Genomic DNA, 25,961 nt, shown 5'->3' on the forward strand with positions numbered 1-25,961 from the left:
GAGGTCCCGTTATCTGGGCGACTCAGGTGGTACGTGGGGGAGGGGAGGCGCGAGTTCGCCCCCCGGGGATTGGAGCAGGGCCTCCAACCTCTCCAGACCCCTTTGTCCACTTCCTGCTGCCTACCTCCTTCGTCCCCTCTCCGTTCTTCGCACCCGCCCCTGCGCCCCGTAACCATTCTGGGCTTTTGGCTAGATGGGTAAACTGAGGCAACGCTGGAGAGACGGAACCCTGGGACTGGAGCTCACCAGGTCTGGCCTGGTGTCTGGAAGGGCGGAAATAAGGGCGCCTCCGGTGAGGAAGGAAGCCGGAAACCATTGAGAAACTTTCCCCAGCCTGTGTGAGGGGCTGGGGCGCCTGCTTGTTATTTTATGCGGACCACCTCTGTAAGCCCCTGAGGGCGGCTTCAGGAGCAGCCCCCCCAGTTGGGCCCAGAATGGGGGCCCCTCCTTCTTGTCGCCCCTAGGGTGCAGCCTGACTCCCAGAGGACTCTGTTGTGGGCCTAGGTGTTTCCTCTGAGTCCCTTATCTTGGGTCCCCAGGGCTCAATTTGGGCCAAGATACAAGTGGCACCACCTCAGGGGTGAGGGGGTTCTGTCATTATCCCTGTGTGACCAGAACTTCCTGGAAACTGCTTGGGAAAAGGGGGGGGTGCTGAAAATGATGAAGGAAAACAACATGAGGTCTCCTCTCCCCTCAGGGACTGTGGCCTCAGGAGACTCAGGGGAGCTGGGAGGCTGAGGCAGGAGGATCACTACAACTTCCAGGCCAGCCTGGGCTGCATAGCAAGACCTTTTCTAAAAAAAAAAAAAAAAAAAAAAAAGAAAAGAAAAGAAAAGGGAAGAGGGCTTCAGGGAGAAACATGGAGAGACTGGGACCCTGCCCAGCCCTGCCCAGCCTAGCAGAGAGTGGGCTGATCCCCCCCCAGCACTGGAAGCTCTCTGCCCAGACCTCCAAAGCACCTCCCCACCATGGCTTTGACTCCAGCCTCAGACTACATCTGCTCGTGCTGTGCACCCCTGGGTTGTGGCTGGATGTCTCTGATGTGGGTGGACATGGCACACTGGGGTGCTGGCTAAGCACCCGAGGAATCGTTAGTCTCCATTAAGTCTGAGGGTGGAGGGCCGAGCAGACAATGATAGAGTTCACCCAGACTTTAATTAGCCTAAGGAAGGAGTAGAGAAAGCTCGCCCAGGCCCTGCCAGGCTCACCCCGGAGGCAGCACAGGAGACCTCTGTCCTGCAGGTCTGACAGCACATTCCTTCCACCAGTCCTGTCTTGTTTGTGGAGCCAGGCTGGCCAGCTGGGACCTGGCCTCTCACATGCTAGGCGGGCACTCAGGAGCTGCAGCCCCAGCCCCGATCCGCAAGTACGTATTGAGCTGTTCCGGGCAGAGCGCTGGACACTGGGAAGCCAGCAGTGGGCAGGGCAGCGGGATCTCAGTCCACAGGCAGTGGACAGAGAAGAGACGTGTAATTGTAGGTTGTTTAAGGTTGTGAAGCAGGGAACAGGACACCATGTGTGGCAGAATCATCAGCATCTATTTTAGGTGACTGAGGGCTGGCCGTGGAGCTGGCCGTGGGAAGATTGGTAGGTTGTGTGTTCTAGGCAGAAGGAACAGCAAACAGACCACACACTGGCTTAATTACTTCCCCCTCTGAGGCACAGAGGGGCCTGAGCTGAAAACTTCAACTGGGCTGCGCTTGGTAGGGCACAGGCTGTGATCCCAGTGCCTGGGAAGCTGAGGCAGGAGGCTCCCAGGGAGTTCAAGGCCAGCCTGAATTACATAGCAAGACCTTGACTTAGCAAAACTAAAGAGGTGTGTGTGTGTGTGTGTGTGTGTGTGTGTGAAAGACTTCTAGTTTATAGTTGGCATCTGGTTTAGTTTTTGTTGCCTTTTTTGAGACAATGTCTCAGTATGTAACCCAGGCTGGCTTCAAATTCTTTTTCGTTTGTTTGTTTCTTGTTCTGTTGTTTTTTGTTTTTTGTTTGAGATGGGGTTTCACTATGTAGTTGAGACTGACCTGGATCTCACTATGTAGCCCAGGCTGGTCTCGAACTCACAGCGATCCTCCTGCCACAGCCCCCTGAGTGCTGGTATGATGGGCGAGCGCCGCCGCGCTCGACTTTGTTCTGTTTTTTTGTCAGGGTCTAGCTCTATAGTTCAGACTGGCCTTGGACTCATAATGATCCTCCTGAGTGCTGGAATTATGGGCAGGTTATCACCACACCGGGTTTGGGAAGCATTTTGCAAGCTGCCCCAGGAGCCCTTCATGCTCAGGGAGCCCCTGGGGCTGGTGACAACGGTGGCTTTTCCATGAGCTAAGGGGACTTCCCTGTGAAGTCGCAGTGTCTTTTGGGATGGCCTGGGCAGGGCAGGAAGCTCCTTCTTTGGCACAGCTGGGTATCTGGATAGGAAGTCTGCAGCTCACAGGAAAGCCAGGAAATGGCTCTGGGCCCTGGCGGATGTCAGCAACAGGCATCACCCTACTTTCCTGTCCACTCTGACTTGGGCAGCACATGGATTCTAGAGCCCAGAAAAATAGCCTCTAACCAGGGAGGACAAACTTCTAGGGAAATTCTGGTGCTTGCTTAAGAAGCAGATTTCACCTGGGCACAGTGGCACTCGCCTGTATCACAACTATTCAAAAAGAGGAGGCAGGAGGATCACAAGTTTGAGCCCAGCCTGGGTAACTTAGCAGGACCCTGTCTTTCGTTGTCGTTGTCTTGAGACAGGATCTCACTATAGTTCAGGCTGGCCTCTAACTCACAGAGATCCTCCCGACTCAGCCTTCCAAGTGCTGGGATTACAGGTGTGTCCCACCACAGTGGGACCCTGTCTTAAAAAAAAAAAAAAAGGTTGGAGTTGTAGCTCAGTGGTAGAGAACCACCTAGGATGTGCAAGGCCCTGGGTTTGATCCCGAGTAGGAAAAAAAAAAAAAAAAAAAAAAGGCAGATTCTGCCAGGGGCCCTGATGCATGTTTGTGATCCCAGCTGTGTGGCAAGCTGAGGCCGGAAAATTGCAAGTTTGAGATCAGTCCTGTGCCATTTAGAAAGACATTGTTGCCCAACAAATTAGAGCTTGAGGGGTGTAGCTCAGTGGTAGAGCGCTTGCCTTGCACTCTTGAAGCACCACACCTAGGAACAAATGGGAAAAAAATCATATTTGGTGCAATATGTCCACACAGAGCTACCTTTCTAACTGAAAATGCAAAGTAAAAAATCGAAATAGACGATTTTCAAAGCTTACACCATGAGATTAATATAGTGTCTCTTTGGGGGCAGCCAGACTCAAACTAAAAAATAACCCCCAAACCACAAAGACTTCAGCTTTCTGTGTGAAAGAGACTTTTGCAAAGCCCTCCGCCAGCCGTCTTCAGCCCCGAGCTAAGGCAGTCAACAAGTCTCCTTCTGGAGCTTACTCTGTATTTTCGTGTTTCTCTCTGGGGTTTTTTTTTTTTTTTTGGTGGGGGGGGTACCGGGGATCGAACTCAGGACCCTGCACTTGTGAGGCAGGCGGCGGTGCCCCTGAGCTAAATCCCTGGCTCTGTTTCTCTCCGTTTTATGAGACAGGGTCTCACTATGGCCCTAAACTCATGGCGATGCAGAGAGCTGGGAATCGTAGGCCTGCACCCCCATGCCTGGCTGATCTTGACTCTTGTGTTCTTTCATGAATGTGAATCACACAGGGACAGCATCGTTGTTGTTGTTGGTGGTGGTGATGGTGTGTGTGTGTGTATTTGGGACGGGTCTGGCTATGCAGTTCAGGCTGCTTCAGACTCATTATGTAGCCTCAGCTGGCCTCAAACTCATGGTGATCCTCCTGCCTCAGCCTCCAGAGTGCTGGGATTGTAGGTGCCCGGCAGCATCTTCTGTCCACTGCAGTTGTCTCAGTCTAGAACAGAACCTGGCACACAGTCTTTGCTCCAGGGATGTTTGTTGGAGGAGGTTGTGAGCGAACTGGTTTACGTGTTAAGCAGTGTATATAAATATAAGCTTATCAAGAGAAAAAAATCAGGTTGGAAAAAAAGTCACTCCGTTCACCTCTACCCTGAGCTGTCACTTCCTGTTCAAAACAATTTCCCTTTTCTCTCCTTCCAGATACTGTTTACTGTACACAGACACAGCAGATTTTTGTTGTTGTTGTTTTTGACATAGGGTCTTGCTTTGTAGTTCAGGCTGGCCTCAAACTCGAGGCAATCCTGCCTCAGCCTCCCGAGTGCCAGGATCACAGGCGTGTGTCCCACCTGACTGCAGCAGGTTTTTATTTTGTTTTTGACTTTTTTTTTTTTGGTACCGGAGATCAAACTCAGGACCTTGCGCTTGCGAGGCAGGTGGCAGCACCACTGAGCTAAATCCCAGGCCCCGCAGCAGATTTTTAAATTTGCAAGTGGCGCACACCTGTAATCCCAACACTCTGGGAGGCTGAGGCAGGAGGATTGCAAGCTAGAGTCAAGCAATTTAGGGAGACCCCGTCTGAAAATGTTTGAAAGGAGGAATTCAGTGCAGAAGCCCTGCATTCATTACCCAGTAACACAGAACAACAACAACAAAAATCTACTATTTCTCTAACCTCTACTTTTCCTTGGTGGTGGCATTGGAATCCAGAGCCAAGTCTTGTGCTAAAGCTGAGCTTATTTTGCGGTTTCCTTTCTTCATCTTGGTACCCCGTTCTCTCTGTCCTCTACTTTTGTGACTAAACAGGAGCACATGATTTAACATACTTTCCTATCACCAAGGCTGGGCCTATTTCACACTTTTACGAGGCTACATAGTATTCCACTGTGGGGCTACTACCACTTTCTCCATTAAACTAGCCCAAGGAGCTTTAAAAAGGTACAGATAGGGCCGGGGGATTTAGCTCAGTGGTTCTGATGCCTGCCTGCCAAGGGCAAGGTCCTGAGTTTGATTCCTGGTACCCAAAAAAAAAAAAAAAGAGACAGTTAGCTAGGCAGGGTGCACCTGTAATCCCAGCACTCGGGAGGCTGAGGCAGGAGGGTCACCATGCGTTTGAACCCAGCCTGGGCTACATAGTGAGTTCAAGGCCAGCCTGGGCTACACACAGCGAGACCCTGACTTAAAACACACACACACACACACACACACCCACCCCAAAACATAATGGTTCCTAAAGGTCTGCTCTTCCCATCCCTCCTACTCAGCTGCTGTTCCTGAAGCTTCTGAGGGAGGGGCTGTCTGGGTAGCTGGGGTGGCTTCTCCTCTCCGAGACTTCTGAGAAGGCCATGGCAGGCTGGCTGCGGGGGCGGAGCCTTCCAGCTGCAGCCCTTGGGGACTTGGCCTGTGTCCGGGAGCCGTGGGGGCTGGGTGGCATTTGATGTCCTGGCAGGAGCTTTGTGACTGGACAGCCCCAGCCCGTGGCTTATCTCCCACGCCCACAGTCTGGGTGGGCCAGCTGCTGGGCCCTCCGGGGCGTCTCCCCAACTTGGCTTCTCTCACAGCCCAGCTTTTCTTCCCTTTACCCCAGTACTGTCTCTCCCGGGATTAAGGCAGGGTCTCTCTATGTAGTACAGCCTGGCCTCCAACTCTGGTGTTTTTCCTGCCTCAGCCTCCTTGAAGGCTAGGCTCATGGGCATACATCAACATCCCTGGCCCCAAACCCCACCTCTAAACACCAGAGTCTGTTAATAAGCTTCTTCCTCTCCACCCATACCTCACCATGGGGAGTGAACTCCTTGCGTTCTGGAGGGGAAAAACCATATTCCCAGGGCAGGAGGATCTGAGTTCGAGGCCAGCCTGAGCGACTTAGTGAGACCCTGTCTCAAAATAAAATAGGCAGGGGATGTAGCTCAAGGTGAAGGCCCTGGGTTTAATTCCCAGTAGGAACAAAAGAAAGGCAGGAAGGAACAATGGCACTAACCAGAAGATTTGAAAGTTAGTTTACATAGCAAGAAAGGTCCAGGTTCCGTTGCTGAAGGGCGGACCTTGTGATAGCTCCTTCTAGGCGGGGCAGGTGGGTTCCTGGACAGGACCCTTAGCTGGGGATTTAGCTCAGTGGTGCTGCACCTGCTTGCAAGTACAAGGTCCTGAGTTTGGTCCCTGGTACAAAAAAAGGAAAGAAAGAAAGAAAAGGAACTTGGTGATCACAAGACTGACAGTGGTCATCTGATGTGATTGGTGGCTTTAAGGATGGAAGAAGCCAGGGGTGCCAGGGTCATTCCAGCTACACAGGAGGCTGAGGCAGGACGATTGCCAGGAGTTCGAGGCCAGCCTGGGCTACATAACAAGATCCTGCCTCCAAAAAACAAAAGAAAAAAAAAGCAAAGCAAGCAAGCAAATCGGGGGCATAATACTGTTCTTATCTGCAGCTCCCAAATTTTCATCTTGTTCTCCCTGCGGGGCTTGGCTTGGGCTCAGCGATCAGAAACCATTAGTATTATCGGCATCTGCAACTCTCTAGCTCCATCTCCACCCAGCCAAGGTTAATGAGAGCTAATGGCACCGCTGAACGCATTAACAGTGTTCCTGCTTATATTTCCTGAGAGCCAGCCTTACGCCAGGCATCCGCTCTCTGCGTGTTTAGTTCCATTTCACACAGGGGTAACTCAGGAGCAATCTCTGCTGCCTGAGAGCCCGAGTGTCCCCATGTTCTCCCTTCCCTAGTTCAGCCCTGTCACGCTCCCGCTCCCACACCCTCTGTGGCTCCCACTTACTGCCCCCCATACACCTGGATTGAGAATGAGACTCTTGGGTGACTTCAAAAGCTACTTCCCGTTCCCCGACCCTTAGTTTCCTCTGCCTTCGAGTGGGCTGGAAATTCTCTCGTGTGGGGAAGAGGTTCTGTGAGGTTTTTACGTGGGTGCTGTGAGCACTCATCAGAGGCGGACATTCCAGCTAACTCGGTAACTTCCGGTCTCCCTTATCCCTCCCCTCCCCGCCCACTCAGTTTACACCTCACCTGCTCCCAGTTAGGAGACTTACTTTCCTCATACTTGTAATAGTTTTTTGACTCTTGATATATTTGCATGATTAATCCATGTGGAATTTGTTTTGCTCTGTGCTGGGATTACATTTATTTTCATCCAAGTGCACATTAGTACTACTGATAGAGAGATTTATTCTTTCCCTGCCATCTGAGAAAGTGTTGCTAGTCACGTATTACATTATTTCTTTTGCTTGGCCTGGTGGTGGATGCTTGTAATCCCAGCACTCAGGAGGCTGAGGCAGGAGGATCGCCTTGAATGCAGAGCCAGCCTGGGCTACCTAGTGAATTCAGGGCCAGCCTGGACTATGTAGCAAAACCCTGTCCAAAAAAAGAGGGGGTGGCATGCTGGGGATCAAAAGCACAAGGTCCTGAGTTCAATCCCTGGTAGTGGAAAAAAAAAATCCAAAACGAGCTTCCTACTTATTAAAAAAAAAATAGAGATATGAAAAGGGCATCCTTCTTTCCTCCCTCTCCCTCCTTTCCTTCCTTCCTTCCTTCCTTCCCTCCTTCATGCTGGGCAAGGAACCCAGGGCCTTACATGTGCTAGGCAGACACTCTACCCCCAGCCTCACTATTTGACAGTTTGGTGAGAGGCAACCTAAGAGGGTGAGAACAGCCTGTGCAAAAGCCCTGGGGTGGGCTGGGCTTGGGGAGTCTCTGGGAAGCCAGGAGGCCCTAGAGGCTGAAAGCTAGCACGTGAGGGAGAGGGGGCAGAAGTGAGAGCAGCAGTGTGGGGCACAGAGAGGAGCTGGGCTTTTCCTCCAAGCTTGGTAGGTGCCGTGGGGGGTCCTGAGGAGAGCAGTGACGTGACCTGACTCAGGCGGTCACAGGCACCTCAGACTGTCACACAGGAAGGTGGGGGAAGGGACAGGAAGCTGCGGTGGCCCAGCAGGAGATCTGTCCCAGGTCTGAGGTAAAGGTGAAGCCTGAGGAGGTAGCTGTGAGGAAAGGCTGGTGGTGGATGGGGCTGGAGGCAGAGTGCAGGTGAGATAAAGAGGAATCTCCGCAGGTGAGGCTGCACACACCCAAGATTCCAGTGCTCTGGGAGGCTGAGGCAGGAGAATTGCAAGTTGGGCAGAGCTTAGTAAGATCTTGTCTTGAAATAAAAATCTTCGGCACCACCAAAAAAAAAAAAAATGTGCACAGGGCACGAGGACCAGATGTTCAGAGCTGTCTTGGGGTGAATCTTGACGTAGGTGTCCCTTAGGGTCCATGGGGTTGGAAACAGAAGAGGCATGTGGCTGGGAGCTGGTGTCTTTGGGAGTCCTGGTCACCTAAGGACACGGCTGGCGGTCACCCCTTGCCTGTTCGCTGAAGGCTGTGCTCTGGGCCTCCTGGATGTAGCATTTTCTTTAGGGACAGCTGAATTAGTGAGAGGCACTCCTGGGGGCGGGAGCTGGGTTTGGTTTTGAGACAGGGTCTTGAGACGTAGCACAGGCTGTCCTTGAACTCGTGATCCTCCTGCCTCAGCCTCCCGAGTGCTGGGATAACAGGCGTGGGCCACCACGCCATACCCATGCCTGATTTCTGATGCTGGGTTTCTTTTATACTTTTTTGGGGGGTGGGTGGGTGGGTCTTGAGACAGGTTTTTCACTACCTTGCCCAGGTCAGTTTAGAACTCTCAATCCTCCTGCCTCAGCCTCCTCCACTGGGATTACAGACTCTTCACCCTGCTCTTCAGTTTTCGAGAAAGACAAGAGATGCAGATAGTTATTACTATTTTAACTCTCTAAATGTTTTACCATGGCTCTTTTTTTTTAAATGTAGCTCAGTGGTAGCGTCATTGCTTAGCCTGTGCGTGGTCTGGGCTCCATCCCAACATGTCCTTTCCCCCAAAAAAAAATTTGGAAGAAAACATTGAAGACCAAAGAACTGCTACTCTGGAGGCTGAGGCAGGAGGATCGCGTGAACCAAGGACTAAGCCAACATAGCGAGACCCAAGCTCAAACCAAAATAACAAACACCTGGCCTAGTGGTTTGGGCGCTTTTACACCTATTGCCTGGTCTCGGTTCTCCGAAATTCCTCCGGGGGCTCAGTTTCCACTCCGGGCAGGGTGGGCCAGGCCTGGGGCGCAGCCAGGCTCCGGTGGGGGCAGGAGGATCGCGTGAACCAAGGACTAAGCCAACATAGCGAGACCCAAGCTCAAACCAAAATAACAAACACCTGGCCTAGTGGTTTGGGCGCTTTTACACCTATTGCCTGGTCTCGGTTCTCCGAAATTCCTCCGGGGGCTCAGTTTCCACTCCGGGCAGGGTGGGCCAGGCCTGGGGCGCAGCCAGGCTCCGGTGGGGGCGCAGGGAGCGATCGGCCTCATTACTACGGCAAGCGCGGTAGGCTGAGTCCCTCTGCACTCCGGGCTGGCCGCTGCGGAGAACGGGGTGGGGAGACCTTGGGGAGGGAGATTGGAATGGCAGGATCCCCCCACTTGAGCCCCCAGAGCCAGCCAGCATCCCTCACTCTATCTAGTGTTTTTGTTGTGTTATTACTATCATTCGTATCATGATTATTAATGTGGGTTTTCCAGACAGGGTCTCAGTTCGTAGTTCAAGCCGGCCTTGGAGCCCGGGCTGGCATTGAACTCACAGCGATCCTCCTGCTTCAGCCTCCTGATGGCTGAGATTACAGGCCGGGGGACCACCACGCCCAGTTTAACTCCCAGTTCTTACGCGCAGCTACCTCTCAAGAGTCCCCTAGATCCTCTCCCTCGGTTCCACCTCGGTCCTTGTCGCCTGCCCGCCTTACGGTCTCCTTCCCTGGCCGCCCTTCCGGGCCACCGCCAGTGCCTCCCCCTGTGTAGACAGACTTGGGTTTGGGTGTGGTGGCCTGGATTAGGGAAGCAGGCGCCTGGCACCAGGTCTCCTGCCCGGCCTGAGCCCTCTAAGGGCATGGGGAGAAAAGGTCTCCGGGCCCTTCTGGGTCCAGCTCTTTGACCGTCCAGTTTAAACCTGTTGACTTTCAGGAACCCCGCAGAAGTACGACCCCACCTTCAAGGGACCTATTTACAACAGGTAAGGGCTGGGATTCCTGGGGGAGGGGCCGCGTCCCTGCTGGGAAGACCCAGCCCCCGTTTCTGCCTCCTCCCCATATCTGGTCCGGTCTGTTGGAGACTGGACGGACAGTCGGCCTCATTTCTCCACTGCAGAAAGTCTCCTTGGGAATGGGTGGGCGCACTGTGCTGGGGTGGAACCCGGGGCCTCCTAGTGCTGGGAAAGTTCTCTGCCGTGGAGCTGCACCCCAGCCCCACAAAGAGATCTTGGGGGAAAAAACCAAAGCAAAGACTAAATCAGATCATATATGGCACAGGAGGTACTGTAAACACAGGTTAAGGAAAGAGGCCCCATTCGGCTAAAAATGAGTCACAGAATGTCATCGAAAACAATAGCCAAGCTTGCCATCCCAGCACTCTGGGAGGCTGAGGCAGGAGGATTGCAAGTTGGAGCCCAACCTGGGCAGTTTAATGACTTAGCAAGACTCTGCCTTTAAATGGAAAATTAAAAAGAGATGGAAGTGTAGCTCAGCGCAAAGGTCCAGCATTTGATCCCCAGTACTGCAATTTAAAAAAAAAAAGCAGATTGCATTCCCTGATTAGTATAGATTATAAAGAACTGACACGTTCTGCTCTGAACTAATTGGCATGGTCTTCGTTTATTTATTTACTCTTTTTGCGGGGCTGGGATCAGACCCAGGAGCTCACACATGCTAGGAAAGCACCCTACCACTGAGCTACACCCGCTACTCCTTTTATTTTTATTGTGAGACAGGGTCTCACTAACTTGCTCAGGTGGGATTTGAACTTTGTGATTTTTCTGCCTCAGTCGTCAGAGTGCTGCGAGCTTTTTTTTTTTTTTTTTTTTTCTTGGTACTGGGGAACGAACTCGGGACCTTGTGCTTTCGAGGCAGGCAGCGGCACCACTGAGCTAAATCCCCAGCCCACTGTGGGCTTTTTTTTGAGAAGGTCCCGCCGTTGCCTGCTGGGCCCTGGGAGTTGTGTGCACAAGACCGCTTCTCCGAGTAGAGGAGAACATTGGTGCAGGTCCCTGCACACAGCTGGCAGGGTGTTTTGGGGAGGGAATGTGGGCTTTTGGGGGGAGGTTAGAAATACAAAACTTTAGGGGATTGAGCTCAGTGGTGCCGCCACCTGCCTTGCGAGCACAGAGTCCTGAGTCTGATCCCCAGTACTGAAAAAAAGAAATACAAGACTTTCTTCATGCAGCAGAGCGTGGCGCACTAGCACTCTGGGAGGCTGAAGCAGGAGAGTTGCAAATTCAGTCCCAACATGGGCACCTTGGTGACAGTCAGAAGCTGTCTCAAAATGAAAAACAAACAAACCACGGTTCGGCAATGTGGGTGCACCTAACTCGCGGCTGCAGGCCCCGCTGGGCAGACCGGGTTTCAGATACCATCCCATTTCCTCCCCAGGGGCTGCACGGACGTCATCTGCTGTGTCCTCCTCTTCCTGGCCATCGTGGGCTATGTGGCTGTGGGCCTTATCGGTGAGTAAGGGGACAGGGCCAGGCCTGAGGAGGGCGGGGACACCGCCGCCCAGGGCAGGGGTGGGGCCGCTGCTGCTGAGTGGCCCTGCCTCAATGGCCCTGGCACCTCCACAGCCTGGACCCACGGGGACCCTCGGAAGGTGATCTACCCCACGGACAGCCGAGGTGAATTCTGCGGCCAGAAGGGCACCAAGAATGCGTGAGTCCAAGCACCCGGGACTGGCTGGGCTGGGCTGGGCTGGGCTGGGAGCAGGAGCCTGTTCTCCTGGCCTCCAGCTGCCCCACGGTTCCGGGATTGCCACAGATACCTGTGTCCATGGGCTCCAGAGTCCCTCATAGAAAGGTTGCTGTGTTTCTTTATACAGAACATACAGACACATCCCCTAGTCTGTAGATTGTCTGTCTCTAGGTAACTTTTTCTCTTTCCAGACAGGGTCTCACTGTGTAGTTCAGGCTGGCCTTGGACTCACTTTTCTCCCAGGCTGGCCTCCGACTCACAGTGATCCTCCTGCTTCAGCCTCCTGAGTGCTGGGCTCACATGTGTGTGCTACCGTGTCTAGTTCTTAACACTGATTTGTGCTGGGCATTGAGTCCTGGGCTTTCACACATCCCCAGATGCCCTTTTTTATTTTTTATTCTGTGTCAAGGCCTTGCCAAATTGCCCAGGAAAGATCATGCCTCAGCTGTCTTTTATTTTATTTATTTTTTATTTTTTTGGCAGTGCTAGAGATTGACTTCGATCTACCTCTAAGTCACATTCTAATTTTCATGTTCTTTAAAAGTCTGTATCATAAGACCCTCTCCCAGCTTGGTGTGCACACTTGTAACCCTAGCACTCGGGAGGCTGAGGCAGGAGGACTGCAAGTTTGAGGCCAGCCTGAGCTACACTATGAGTTTCAGGCCAGGCTGGACTTCCTAGTGAGACCCTGTCTCAAAAAACAAAAAAAAAGAAGCTGGGTGTGGTCTCATATGCCTGTAAGCCTGGCACTTGGGAGGAAGATGCAAGAAGATCGCCACAAGTTCTAGGCCAGCATGAACTACATACTGAGACCCTGTCTCAAAAAAAGAAAGAAAGAAAACAGCTGGGCATGATGGTGCAGGCCTATAATCTCAGCACTCTGGCAGGCAGGCTGAGGCAGGAGGGTTGCAAGTGCAAACTCGGCCCGGGCAACTTGGTGCCAGCAAGTCCCTGACTCAAAAATAGAGTTGCCCTTTTTCAGAGAGTTGTTAGATGGCCTAGTGTCTTAGTTGTTTTTTTTTTTTGTTACTGAGACAAAATACCCAACACCCAGAGTTAAAGGAGGAAAGGGTTATTTAGCTCAGTTTGCAGAGGTTTCAGTCCACAGTCGGCTGGCTCCAGGGCGGGGCGGCGGGGCAGAGGGGAAATAGTTCGTGGTGGGCAGAGGGTAGCAAAAACAGCAAGGGATGGCCGCAGCTCTCTCCACCCCTTATATCTTATTCAGGCTACTCAGGGTTTGCATGGCACCATGAGTCTATTCCAGTGTGGTCCTCTCTAGATCCAGCCACCTCTGAAAAGTCCCGCCTATGACTGCATGAGGCTTTGGGGCGGACATCTAGAAGAAGCCCTAAGACCTAGTCCCTGTGTAAAACCTAGACCAGGGTCTGGAGTGATGTAGCCGGCGCTGCTGTTTCTTTTTGTTGTTTCCATGATGATTTTTACATATGGTGGCTGAGCTGTCTCAACAGTTTCCATTCTCCTTTCTCCAACCCCAGGAACAAGCCCTTCCTGTTCTATTTCAACATTGTGAAGTGTGCCAGCCCCCTGGTCCTGCTGGAATTCCAGTGCCCCACCCCCCAGGTACCTCTTGTTCCCCCCCACACCCCCAGGAATGTGGGGTGAAACCAAGTCCGGGCTCCACCACCCCTCCCCATCCTTCTTCCCGCCTAGATCTGCGTGGAGAAGTGTCCTGACCGCTATCTCACCCTCCTCAACGCCTGGAACACTCCGGAGTTTTCATATTACAAGCACTTCTGTGTCCCTGACTTCCACAGTGATAAAAAGGTGAGCAAGCAAGGTAGCCTGAGGTAGGGTGCTGCCTGGGGGAAAAGAAATCCTGTCTCTCTCTCTCTCTCTCTCTCTCTCTCTCTCTCTCTCTCCTTCTCTTTCCCTCTCTTATTGCTTTTGGTTTTTTGAGACAGGGTCTCCCTATGTAGTTGAGACTGACCTGGAACTCACTATGTAGCCCAGGCTGATCTCGAACTCACAGCAATCCTCCTGCCTCAGCCTCCCAAGTGCTGGGATCACAGGTGGGCCCCACCACGCCCAGCTTCTCTTTCCCTTTTCACAGAGTGTGGCTGAGGTGCTTCGGGATGGCCAATGTCCTGCTGTCCTCATCCCCAGCAAACCCTGTGAGTCTGGGTCGCCTGAGCTCAGCTGGGGTGGGCGGAGGCGGGGGCTGCGGGGCTCGGGCTGACTCTCTGGCTCCCTGCTCGTGCGCAGTGGCCCAGCGATGCTTCCCGGCCATCCACGCCCACAAGGGGGTCATCATGGTGGGCAACGCGACGACCTATGAGGACGGGCACGGCTCTCGGAAGAACATCACGGAGCTGGTGGAGGAAAGGGTGCGGGGCCCGGGGAGAGGCTGTGACCCGGGCCACCCCGTCCTCCCCCAGGCAGGCCAACGGCATCCTGGAGGCCCGGCAGCTGGCCATGCGGATATTTGAAGATTATACCGTGTCCTGGTACTGGATTGTCATGTAGGTGGGGCCGGCGGGGTGCCCAGGGCTCCCTGCCTGGCTGCCGGGGGTAGGATCTGCTCACGACTGTTGATCCGCAGAGGCCTGGTCATCGCCATGGTGCTCGGTCTCCTGTTCGTCATCCTGCTCCGCTTCCTGGCCGGCGTCATGGTCTGGGTGATGATCGTCATGGTCATTCTGGTGCTGGGCTACGGTGCGGCTCCCCCTCCCAGGACCCTCCCGCCCCTGCCTCAGCTCTACAACGTGGTCTCCCCTCCTGCCTTTTATTGGAGACAGGATCTTGCTATGTCGCCCAGGCTGGCCTTGAACTCACCATGTAGCCCCAGGCTGACCTCGGACTCAGGGTGATCCTCCTGCCTCAGCCTCCTGAGCAGTCAGGCAGGTTCATTAGCGAGTGGGTTGGAATGCATACTCTGGTGCCTGAATCCCAGGGACCACATCGGGACCCTGCCACTTACTAGTCGAGTGTCTGTAGGCAAGTGAGTAAGGCTCGCTGTGCCCCAATTTCATGGTGCGTTTTATGGGGATAATTAGTATTTACCACTTGGGAGGCTTAATTGGAAGGAGACAGTGTGCGGATTAAGTCTGGGAAGCGTTGTGCAGCTCACGCTGTGGCAACCTGAGCCTTGCTTGTAAACCAGTGCTTCATTCCCTGACTTTTCATTGAAACTTCCAGGCAGATGAGTTCTTGGCCATCCAGTCTATGGACAAAGGTATCAAAATGTTCATATTGGCCAGGTACAGTGGCCTACTCCCATGAACAATGCTGGCACTCCAGGAGGCTGAGGCAGGAGGATTGCAAGTTTAAGGTCAGCCTAGGCAACTTCATGAGACCCTGTCTCAAAAAGGGCTAAAAATAAAATCAGAAACAAAACAAACAGACCAAAAAAAAAAAAAAAAAAGGGCTGGGGATACAGCTTATCACTCCCGGGCTTCAGTCTCTAGTACCCAAAGAGGAAAACAAAAATCTGTCCCTCAATAGTGGTTTTTAGTTAGGTGCTTAGTTAGTTTGTTTGTTTTTGCAGTAGTGGAGATGAAATCGGGGTCCTTCACGCCGAGCTCCATCTCCAGCCCTTTTTATTTTTATTTGGAGACATGTTCTCAGGCTAAGTTGCTAAATTGTCCAGGCTGGGCTTGAAGTTGTGTTGTGATCCTCCTGCCACAGCCTCCTGATTGCTGGGTGACAGGTGTGCGCCGTGTTTAGCTCACGATTTTATTTTACAGAGAGCTCAGCGAAAGGCTGAAAGTCCTTTGTGCTGTCCCACTTCGCGGTCACACCCAAGATGTGTTCGTTCATTCATTCATCAAACATGTATTGAGTGCCTGTGCCCTGGGCAGCTTTCCAGGCGGTGGGCTTACAGTAATGAACGAAACGGGATAAATGCTTGTTCTCTGGTAGCTTCTATTCCTCAGGGTGTGGGGGAATTGACGTGAGAAACCTGAAAACCTTCGAGGGTTTGAGAATGAACAGCAAGTACAGCGGTCTTGAGGCAAAAGCATACACAGGGAGGCTCCCCCAGCCTCAGTCTCTGCTTCTGTTCAATGAGTGTGAAGCGGGTCGGGGATTTTTAGCTCAGTGGTTCTGCCACCTGCCTGGCAAACGCCAGGTCCCAAGTTTGATCCCTGGTACCAAAAAAAAAAAAAAAAAAAAAAAAGTGTTAAGGAACCAGGCATGGAGGCCTGTGCTTGTAATCCCAGCACTCTGAGAGGCTGAGGCAGGAAGATCTCAAGTCCCATAAGGGGAACTTAGTGCTTTTTTTTTTTTTTTTTTTAAATAGAGGGCCAGGGATTTAGTTCATTATTTCTGCTGCCTGCCTCACAAGCGCAAGGACCCCCCCGAGTTCCACCCCCGGTACCAAAAAATGATAATAATAATAATAATAATAATAGAGCTCAATATGAAGGTCCTGGGTTCAGTCCTCCCAAAACCTGAGCGAGGATGAGGCAAAAGCAGTGCGCTGAGGCTGTGGCTGTGTGCAGGGATATTTCACTGTTACATGGAGTACGCCCGCCTGCGTGGGGAGGCCGGCTCGGACATCTCGCTGGTGGACCTAGGCTTCCAGACAGACTTCCGGGTGTACCTGCACTTACGCCAGACCTGGATGGCTTTCAGTGAGTCGCCGCCCCCAGTCCTGCCTCGCGGGAGTCCTGGGAGGGGCTGCGCAGCCAAGCAGTTCCGTCTGGGTCCCTCGCAGTGATCATTCTGAGCATTGTTGAAGTCGTCATCATCCTGCTGCTCATCTTTCTCCGGAAGAGAATTCTCATAGCCATCGCGCTCATCAAAGAAGCGAGCAGGTAGGGGCGGGTGCCGCCAGATTGCGGGGTGGGGCTGTCCCCAGGGCCGGCTCCGGACGCCTGTTGTTGCTGCTCCCCAGGGCCGTGGGCTACGTCATGTGCTCCCTGCTGTATCCGCTGGTCACCTTCTTTCTGCTGTGTCTCTGCATCGCATACTGGGCCAGCACTGCCGTGTATCTACCCAGCCCCGCCTGTGAGCCGGGAGGGAGGGGACCTGGTAGTGTCAGATCCTTTCCGGGAGGTCCCTGGGGTTCCCAGTCCCCAAACCCCAGATTTCCTTAACAAGCCACTAGCTTCCTGTCTACTTCCAACGAAGCCGTCTATAAGATTTTGGACGATCCCTCCTGCCCGTTCACCGGCAAGACCTGCAATCCTGAGGTGGGTGTCCCCGGGCGAGGGAGGGCAGGTGACGCCTCGGCAAACACTGGGGGCCTTCTGTGTGCTCCGAGCTGGGTGTGGGGGACACGGCGCCTAAACCGGGGTCTGGCACCCTCCTGCGGGGAGCCAGGAACTGATCCACCAGGCCTGCCCCCCACGCTGGGGCTGAGCCCCATCCCCAGCCCCCCCCTTTTTGTGTGGTGCTGAAGATGGAAGCCAGGGTCATCACACTGAACTCACCCCATCCCTTTTGAAACTATTCTATTTTGTTTGGTCCAGGGTCTTGCTAAAACCCTAAGTGGTCCAGGCTCTCCTCGAATTTGCTCCTGCCTCAGCCTCTCAGAGTGCTGGGATTCTAGGCGCGCACCACCTCGCCCGCCCCTCTTTCCGTTTTATCTTAATCCCTGTCCCCCCCCCATCAGGGCTCTTCTTGCTAAATCTCCCTCCCTCCTTGCTTACCACAGCCCTTGTCCTGAACTCTTCATTTCTTTCTTTCTTTCTTTTTTGGTTCTGGGGACCGAACTCTGGCCCTTGTGCTTGTGAGGCAGGCGGCGGAACCACTGAGCCAGATCCCCTGCCCTTTTCCTTTCTTGACTTCACTCGGATCCCCAAGACCTGTTTTACCGTGGTGTCACCCGCTCCCCGATGAAGCCCTGGGAGCCCGCTCTGAACGCCCGTCCCTGTGTTTTGACTCCACTCCCTGCCCCTCTCCCAGACTTTCTTCAACTCCACCGAATCCCGCTCCTGCCCCAAAGCCAGCTGCCAGTTTGCCTTCTATGGCGGGGAGTCCGGCTACCACCGCGCGCTGCTGGGCCTGCAGATCTTCAATGTCTTCATGTTCTTCTGGCTGGCCAACTTCGTGCTGGCGCTGGGGCAGGTCACACTGGCTGGGGCCTTTGCGTCCTACTACTGGGCCCTGCGCAAGCCAGACGACATGCCCGCCTTCCCGCTCTTCTCTGCTTTTGGCCGAGCGCTCAGGTAGGCCAGGGTTGGGGACCCGATGGGGTGGAGTTCTGGCCCGATCACTGACCACCCTTATGCCTGCAGGTACCACACAGGCTCCTTGGCCTTCGGCTCCCTCATTCTAGCCATTGTGCAGGTTATCCGGGTGATACTCGAGTATTTGGATCAGCGCCTAAAAGGTGAGGCTCCCGTAGGGCTAGGATTGGCTTTCACAGAGGGGTGGGGCCGAGCGACCCTCTACGATTGGCTCTTGCTTGGGCGGTGGGTGGGGCTGAAAGAGTGGGCTAGTACTTGGTTTTGCCTGGACCCATGAATTTAAAGGGCTTACGTGATTGGTTTTCGGTGGACAAGCAGCTGAGCTCACTGTGTGGCGTTTCTAGAGGCCTGGCCCATGGCTGCCTCCTGCTGTAAGGGCCGGACTAACGCTGCTTTCTTTAGCCTCAGAGGAAGCTCTATGGGGATTGGTTTACTTTGAGGGTGGGGCCGGGAAGGCCACAGAGACTGGTTTGCGTGTAGGGGGCGGGGCTTAGGCAGCAGCGTGTAGTGTGATTGGGCTTTACCTTGCAGGCTGGGCTGAACGGCTTTCTGATTGGGTCTCCTCAGGGCCGGGGCGGAAGGCTCTGGAGATGGTCTCTTCTCTATCTCAGAGGGGCTGGGCTCCGTGAATCCTGGACTCTGAAGAGGGTGTGTAATAAGGAGCTGGAGTCTCTGCCAAGCCGGGCCCCTCTCCTCTCACCCTGGCCGCCTTTCCCATCTCTTCCAGCTGCGGAGAACAAATTTGCCAAATTTCTCATGACCTGTCTCAAGTGTTGCTTCTGGTGCCTGGAGAAGTTCATTAAGTTCCTCAACAGAAACGCTTACATCATGGTGAGTGGGCCCGGGTCTCAGCCAGCCCAGCGGCTCCCGCTGAGAGTGCGGGTCTGACCCCTTCTCCCCTCCAGATCGCCATCTACGGCACCAACTTCTGCACTTCTGCCAGGAACGCTTTCTTCCTGCTCATGAGGAACATCATCAGGTCAGGGGCGACACTGTCCTCTTCCCGCCTCCCTGCCTCCCCGGTCCCGGGGTCCACACTCACTGCAGCCCCTCATTGCTCCCTGCAGGGTGGCCGTCTTGGACAAAGTTACTGACTTCCTCTTCCTGTTGGGCAAACTCCTGATTGTGGGTAGTGTGGGTGAGTGTGGCCGCCCAGGCGACGGGGAGCGACTCGCGGACCTTCGGCCCCGTGACTCCTGGGACGTCATCCTTCAGGACAGGGCGGAGGCCCTTTTCCTATAGCCGGACACTCAACTCTCTGGCTTCCTTTCCCCTCCAGGGATCCTGGCTTTCTTCTTTTTCACCCACCGCATCAGAATCGTGCAAGACACAGCACCACCTCTCAACTATTACTGGGTTCCTATACTGGTAGGGACCTTTGGGTTCAGATCAGGGCCCGGGCAGGTCGGGATTTGCTTGGTCTCTTTTGACGTAGGATACATGTGAATGAGGTGAGGGATTTTTATTCAGTTCACAAATACGGACTCGGGACCTACCACGTACCAGGTGCTGAGGTGGGAGGGTTCCTTCTCTTTAGAGGCCTTACAGCTTTTAGGTAAATGGACATTGGTCAAGGGTGATATCACTGAGCTGTACATGGAATCCCAATTGTCTGGGAGGCTGAGGCAGGAGGATTGCAAGTTCCAGCCCAGCACGGGCAGTTCGATGACTCAACAAGACCATGTCTCAAAATAAAAAGGGCTGGGAGTGTAGCTCAGTGAGAAGGCCCTGGGTCTAGTCCCAGGGGGAAAAAAAAAGAGATAAAAGCAAGGAAATGACAGGGCTTTGGAAGGGTGAGTGTTCATCCTAAAGATAGTACAATCCTTGGAGTCCAGTGACCTAGATTTTTATCTTAGTTCCTCTACTTACTGGTTCCCGGAGGAATAATTCTGGACAAGTTCTTGAATCTGTCTACTGGCCTCAGTCAACAGATGTTTATCAGGCAGCTCCCAAGGCCAGGGAGCCGCCAGATTGCTAGGGATGTAGCCGTAAAAGTGGTGATGTGTCCAGTAAGGATGTGGGCACGAAACCCACACAGTGCCCTCAACGGGAAGCCTGAGGCGGGGTGCACAGTGCCAAGAGAGCATAAAACAGGGTCTCAGGATCAACCACAGCTTCCCGGAGCAGGTGATACCTTAGGACTCGGAGATACAGCTAAAAGCAGAACAATGATGGGGCATGAAGTAGACTTCAGTCGTTGGGGCAACAGTATATACAAAGGCCCTGGGGTTGAAGGATGCAAAGTGAGTTACAGGGATGAGGGGTCCCTGCCAGCAGGAAAGTGACATGTTGCCATACTAGGGGAGGGACACGGCTAGTAGGGAGCTGCTCTGGACAGGGTGTGGGTCATAACATTATGTTGCCTCTCTCCGCCCAGACAGTCATTGTCGGCTCCTACCTGATTGCCCACGGTTTCTTCAGCGTCTATGGCATGTGTGTGGACACGCTGTTCCTCTGCTTCTGTGAGTGACCCCTCCCTCTCCGCAGGCTCGTGGGGCCCAGAGTTCCTTGTCCCCACTGAATCTAACATCTCCCTCCCCTGGGACTGTGTTGTCAACTGCTCAGCACCCCCCCGCTCCCCCAGGGCCTGGCTGTCCCTCGTCCTTGGCCGCAGCTTGTCTTCTTGGCCTCCTCATTGTGCTCGGGGTGACTGCGTCCCGGTCCCCTGGCCCTGCCTGCCCCTGGGTCACTGTCCCCGTGGGTCCTCGGCTTTGGAGTTTCTGGCTTTCCCGGGGTGGGGGTGGGGGACCTGTGGCTGCCACTAACTCTGGTCTTTTCCGTCTGTCTGTTTTTTCTTTTGTTTTCTCTTCTCTCTTCCTCTTCTCCATGCCTGCTGGCTTCCCCGTCCTTCCCCTGCCTCCCTTCCCCCCCCTCTTTCCTGACCTCCCCCATTTCCCCCCTGCTGGTTCCTGGGGGCCCCAGGTGAGGATCTTGAGCGGAATGACGGCTCTCAGGAGCGACCCTACTTCATGTCGCCCGAGCTGAGAGACATCCTGTTAAAGGGGAGTGCGGAGGAGGGCGAGCGGGCGGAAGTCGAGTAGTGAGGGAAACTGGCGCGGGGCCGCGCGTCCCCTGGACGTTGGGTACAGGTGGGGGCTCCCTCCCTGCCAGTGTGGGGATCCCGCGGCCGAGCCGAGCCCCCTGCAGTCCGCCCTCTTGGTCCCAGTGTGTCTTGCTTGCTAACCATCCGAGGCTTCTCGGTGGCCCCCATTCCCCTGACCCCCCACCCCGTCCTCGGAGGCCTTTGCCTGTAGCCTGCATCTCACGCCACCTGCTCTGGGGCATCTCTCCACAGTGGAGGATCTGGAGCGAAACGATGGCTCTGCTGAGAGGCCTTACTTCATGTCTTCCACCCTCAAGAAACTCTTGAACAAGACCAACAAGAAGCTGGTGGAGTCCTAAAGCAGGCATGGTGGTGCATGCCTGTAATCCCGGCACTTGGAAGGCCGAGGCAGGAAGATCTCTGTATAGCTAGCCTGGGCTATACAGTGAGTTCAAGGCCAGCCTGGACTACATAGTGAGCCCTGTCTCAAAAAACAAACACAAATGAAAAAGGAGCTGGTAGAGTCCTAAAGGCCCTCGCTTCTCCCAGCCTCTCAGGACAGATGCTTCCCAGCGGTGCTTGCCAGGCTAGAAGTCTGATCACTGCCTGTCTGCCTCCTGCCCCTGATCCAGCCCTTGCTGATTTCTGGGGCCTGGAGGATGCGAGGTATCACCTAACTAAATCAAGGGGCACTCAGTTTTCCCAGCAACCTCACAAGACTGGGACGAAAAGATTCAATCCAGCTGGGGACACACCTGTAATCCTAGCACTGGGGAGGCTGAGGCAGGAGGATTGCTGCAAGTTCAAGGCCAGCTTGGACTACATAGCAAGACTCTCGTCTCAAAAAACCAAAAAAGAGAAATAAGTCAGTCCAACCCTCACTGGCCTGGATGGGGACACATCTGTCAGACCTCTAGGATGGGAGGTGGCTGGGCCTCTGCTGGCTCCTTCACACTTCCTGAGTGGAAGCCAGACCGTGGGAAGGACCATGTTCGTACAGGAGGGAACAGCCGGCCGCCTTGAACTCCAGCTTTGCGTTCCAAGGAGGACTGAGTCTGTCCGCCACAGGATGAATTTATTCTTTTTTAACCTGGACATGAGTTAAAGGGTCTATTAGCTTTCACGCGCATCTCCACAGCTGGATGGAGCCGCCAGGCAGTGCCTTTTATTTGTGGCTGGGGTAGGCGGGGTGGGGCGGGGCATCTCCCAGCCGGAGAGGCTGAACTGAGCTGGGGGAGCTGGGCCACGGAGGATGATGCTAATGGCCTTAGTGGGGAAGGGCAGGCCCGCGGGGAGAGAGAGAGACTGCCCTGGGGGGTGGAAGGGCTCTGCCCAGATACGTCACACCTTGGATATCCCTTTGCCAAACTTTGTTAAACTTCACCTGCCGCTTCCCGAAACCCTCGGGGCTTCATGCCTCGCCCCTCAGCTCCATCCAGTACCCAGGCGAATTCAGGCCTGGGGTCCCCCACTTCCTGTGCCTGCCGCCAGCCTGCCACTGTCCCCATCGGGTCCCCACAGCCCTGTGCATATGTAACTGCATACCGACCACTAATAAAGTGCCTACCATATGGGTCCCCGCCTGTGTGTTTGTGGGGGACAGAGAGCAGCTGGTAGGGGACCCCAGCTTGCAAGGCTCTGGGATTTTCTGAGCTGGGGCCACTTTCCAAAGGGAAGGAGGGGCAGGAAGCCCACGGTCTGCTGTCCTGGATCTCGGCCTAGATTCCACCAGGCGGGCAGCTCAGGTTTCTCCTGAAGGCGCCTGGCTAACAAAGGGCCCTTTTCAGTTCCTGGTCCCTGGGGCCCAGGAGGTGGCCACACCCACCCACCTCCCAGCCCTGGGTCTTTGGTGCCCCTCAAGGGTGCGGCCCCACCACGGCCTTGGACCGCTGCTCTGTCTACACAGGGGTCACCCCAGGTACGGGCTCACTGCTGCCTCCTGGTGGCCACTCCTGTCACCGCCTCCACGTCATCTGGCCTGGGACGTTTCCATGGGGACTGCCTTGCTAAGCCCCCGCTGGAAATGGGTCCTACCCACTTTTTCTTTGCGTTTGCCATTGTAGTTTGTATTTTTCGTTTTGCTGCTGAGGGCTCAAACTAAGACCTTACACACGCTAAACATATGCTGTATGTTTTATGTTTTTTTTTTTCAGACAGTGTCTTGCTCTGTAGCCCAGCCTGGCTTGGCCTTCAACTTGCCAGGATCCTCCTGCCTCAGCCTCCAAGAGTAACTGGGATCTCACCATGCCCAGCTTCCCACCCACTTTTAGGAGTACAGTCCTCCCTTGGAATCCGTGTAAGATTATTTCAGGACCCCTCAGATAACAAACTGCGTGCTGGAGTCCCATACATAAACTGGCACTGTATTTGCATAAAATCTACATCCAGCCTCCAGCAGACTTTAAATCATTTGTAGGTGACATAACACTGGACACATTGTACATCGTATGAAAATATTTTCTTTTAATTAAAAAAAATTTTGAGGGCCGGGGATTCAGCTCAGCGGTTCGGTGGCCTGCCTTGCAAGCACAAGGACTCGAGTTCAATCCCCATACCAAAAAAAAAAAAAATTTTTTTTTTTGAGTACTGTTTTCAATACCTACTGATTATATTCATCATAGGGGATTTGGTACGTGACATATACCTCTTGGTTTTTGTTTTTGGTACTGGGGATTGACTCCAGGGCCTTTGCACTTAGGTATATCCCTGCCCTATTTTTCATTGAGACAACTTCAGTCTCTAATTTGCAATCCTCCTGCTTCAGCTTCCCAGAGTGCTGGAATTATAGGTGTGCACCACCACACCTAACTCAACACATTTTAATCTAACATCCCCCTACCCTGGGACTGAGCTGTCAACTGCCCAGCACCCCCGGTTCCCCACGGCCTGGCTGTCCTTGCTTTACAGTGCCTCACTATGTAGCTCAGGCTGGCCCCGAATGTACAGCCAAGGTGTGCAGTACTATGTCCAGCTTCAACACACGTTAATTCTTTTTCGGTACTGGGGATCGAACTTGGGTTCTTGCACTTGTGAGGCAGTCGCCAGAACCGCTGAGCTAAATCCCTGACCCATCTTCATTCTTTGAAAACATGTTATACAGAGAAAGGGAAACAGGCAACGGTTGGGATGCGCACAGCTGGCAGCACAGATCACTGTGGCCAACCTGAGGTCTGGCTGATGGCATCTTGGGACAGGTTACGTGATGTGGGGAGGGGTCAGTTTTCCCCCAGATGACAGCGCTTCCTTTGTTCCTGCGGCGAGGGGGTGGCTTCGCCAGGGGGAGGTCTGCCAGGCTCTGCTGTTCCTGGATTCCAAGGAGACTGCAGGTCAACGACTGGAGTTTGGAGCTGGACCCTAAAAAATGGGCAATGGGGCCAGGAATGGTAATGCACGCCTGTAATCTGGCACTCTGGGAGGCTGAGGCAGGAGGATGGCAAGTCTGAGCACAGCATGGGCAACTTAGAAATGTAGAGATCCTACCTCAAAAGAAAAAATAAAAACACAGCTGGGGATGCAGCTCAGTGTGGTCTTGGTTCTATCCCCAGGACCACAAGGCAAAAACTGGCAGCTGGGTGTCCCTGCAAGTCCTGAAAAAGACTTCTTTTACCTTGGTGTCCCGCCTTGAGGGGGGGTGAGATAGGTCAATTTGCGCCTGTGGTCCCACACTCTGGAGGATGAGGCAGGACTGCCTGTTTGAGACCAGCCTGGGCAACATACTTATGTATAAATTCCAGCACCTGGTGTTAGGGGAGGGGGACTGCTAATGTGAAGCGATCCTAGGCTACATAGTGAGTTCGAGGCCAGACTGATCTATGTAGTGACTGTTTCCAAAAAAAAAAGTGCTCAAGTTTTAGAAATAATTAAAGATGGAGCTGATGCGATTAACTACGCGGGAAGTCAAAACAAGTGCTGGGGGTAGGGGCCCTGGAAGGACCCACAAGGGTGCAGTTCAGCACTCGTCCTGCGTGGGGGGGCGCACGCCGCCCGATCGGTCCAGGGACCCAAGGCCGGGCAATTACACTTCTGCCTCGGATTGAGGAGCGTACACTCCCAGGCATTTCATTTAGATTTTATGTTTATTAGCACGTATTTGCAGAACATAATGGCTACACAACGTGTTGGGAGTTGGCACGTGTACATATCTCATTTTTTTTTATCCTGTTTCCTTCCCTTACCTCCTTTAATTCCGCTGTCTCTCCCTTCTTGAGACAGGGTCTCGCTCTGAAACCCCGGCTGGCCTGGAACTCGCAGTGATTCTCCTGCCTCAGCCTCCCGAGAGCTGGGATTGCAGGCTTGCGCCACCACACCCACACCACACCCAGCATCACGGAAGCGGTTCTGATCAGAAAACTGTAATTTTCGTTTCCTTTTGCATGCTCCAACACAGGGCTACTAGAGTCATAATCCCACCTGCTCCTGTTTGGCCTCTTCTAAGGGAGCTGTCTTGGAGAAACGAGCCTCAAAAGCACCTTCAGCTGGTGTCTAACTCGCACATGAACGCTGGAGGAAACGAGAACGAGGCTGGGGATTTGGCTCAGTGGTTCCACTGCCTGCCTTGCAAGCACAAGGGCCCGAGTTTGATCCCTGGCACAACAGAAAAATAAATAAAAGAAACCACGAGCACGCATCCTGTTCTGCCACTCGGGGGCGCTGTGAGCTCGGTAAAATCTAGGACACCGTTTCCTCTTGGGAAAGTAGGGACCGCTGGCAAGACCCTGTGGCAAAACAACAAAAAAAACTGCAACCGCTGGGCCGGGGATTTAGCTCAGTGATTCCGCCTCCTGCCTTGCAAGCGCAAGGACTCGAGTTCAATCCCCAGTACCAAAAAACAAACAAAAAAAAAGAAGCTTCTGAAGCTCTCAGTATCCTTAAACTAACCCTGTTCTTTGCCAGGCTGTTCTTCAGAACTGCCTAGGATTCCTTGGCAGAAGTTCAAGTTCAAAATGTGTTTGCTAAACCGGGCATGGGGGTGCACGCCTGCAATCCCAGCATTTGGGAGGCTGAGGCAGGAGAATCGTTGTGAGTTCGAGACCAGCATGGGCTACATAGTTCCACTTCAATCTTAACTACATAGCGAGACCGTCTCACAAACAC

The 25,961-nt window shown here is 53.7% G+C and overlaps 1 protein-coding gene across 1 annotated transcript in view; it reads left to right on the forward strand.

Annotated features, from left to right (window-relative positions):
- Slc44a2 (solute carrier family 44 member 2) overlaps positions 1–21,200 on the forward strand; it is a 21,677-nt gene extending 477 nt beyond the window's left edge. The window contains exons 2-24 of the mRNA XM_010635044.3: positions 9,194–9,271; positions 9,901–9,949; positions 11,361–11,434; positions 11,549–11,633; positions 13,169–13,253; positions 13,344–13,457; positions 13,744–13,804; positions 13,896–14,019; positions 14,069–14,152; positions 14,233–14,345; positions 16,133–16,264; positions 16,348–16,447; positions 16,528–16,620; positions 16,741–16,825; positions 17,541–17,803; positions 17,873–17,967; positions 18,552–18,655; positions 18,730–18,803; positions 18,892–18,962; positions 19,104–19,192; positions 20,202–20,286; positions 20,747–20,913; positions 21,120–21,200. Of these exons, the coding sequence (XP_010633346.1) occupies positions 9,194–9,271; positions 9,901–9,949; positions 11,361–11,434; positions 11,549–11,633; positions 13,169–13,253; positions 13,344–13,457; positions 13,744–13,804; positions 13,896–14,019; positions 14,069–14,152; positions 14,233–14,345; positions 16,133–16,264; positions 16,348–16,447; positions 16,528–16,620; positions 16,741–16,825; positions 17,541–17,803; positions 17,873–17,967; positions 18,552–18,655; positions 18,730–18,803; positions 18,892–18,962; positions 19,104–19,192; positions 20,202–20,286; positions 20,747–20,865 (2,177 nt within the window). The 3' untranslated portion in view covers positions 20,866–20,913; positions 21,120–21,200. The remainder of the gene's footprint in view (positions 1–9,193; positions 9,272–9,900; positions 9,950–11,360; positions 11,435–11,548; positions 11,634–13,168; positions 13,254–13,343; positions 13,458–13,743; positions 13,805–13,895; positions 14,020–14,068; positions 14,153–14,232; positions 14,346–16,132; positions 16,265–16,347; positions 16,448–16,527; positions 16,621–16,740; positions 16,826–17,540; positions 17,804–17,872; positions 17,968–18,551; positions 18,656–18,729; positions 18,804–18,891; positions 18,963–19,103; positions 19,193–20,201; positions 20,287–20,746; positions 20,914–21,119) is intronic.
- Positions 21,201–25,961: the final 4,761 nt, after the last annotated feature.

This window comes from Fukomys damarensis, unplaced genomic scaffold (assembly GCF_012274545.1).
Source record: "Fukomys damarensis isolate Sample0158 unplaced genomic scaffold, DMR_v1.0_HiC HiC_scaffold_37, whole genome shotgun sequence".
Lineage (NCBI taxonomy): Eukaryota > Metazoa > Chordata > Mammalia > Rodentia > Bathyergidae > Fukomys > Fukomys damarensis.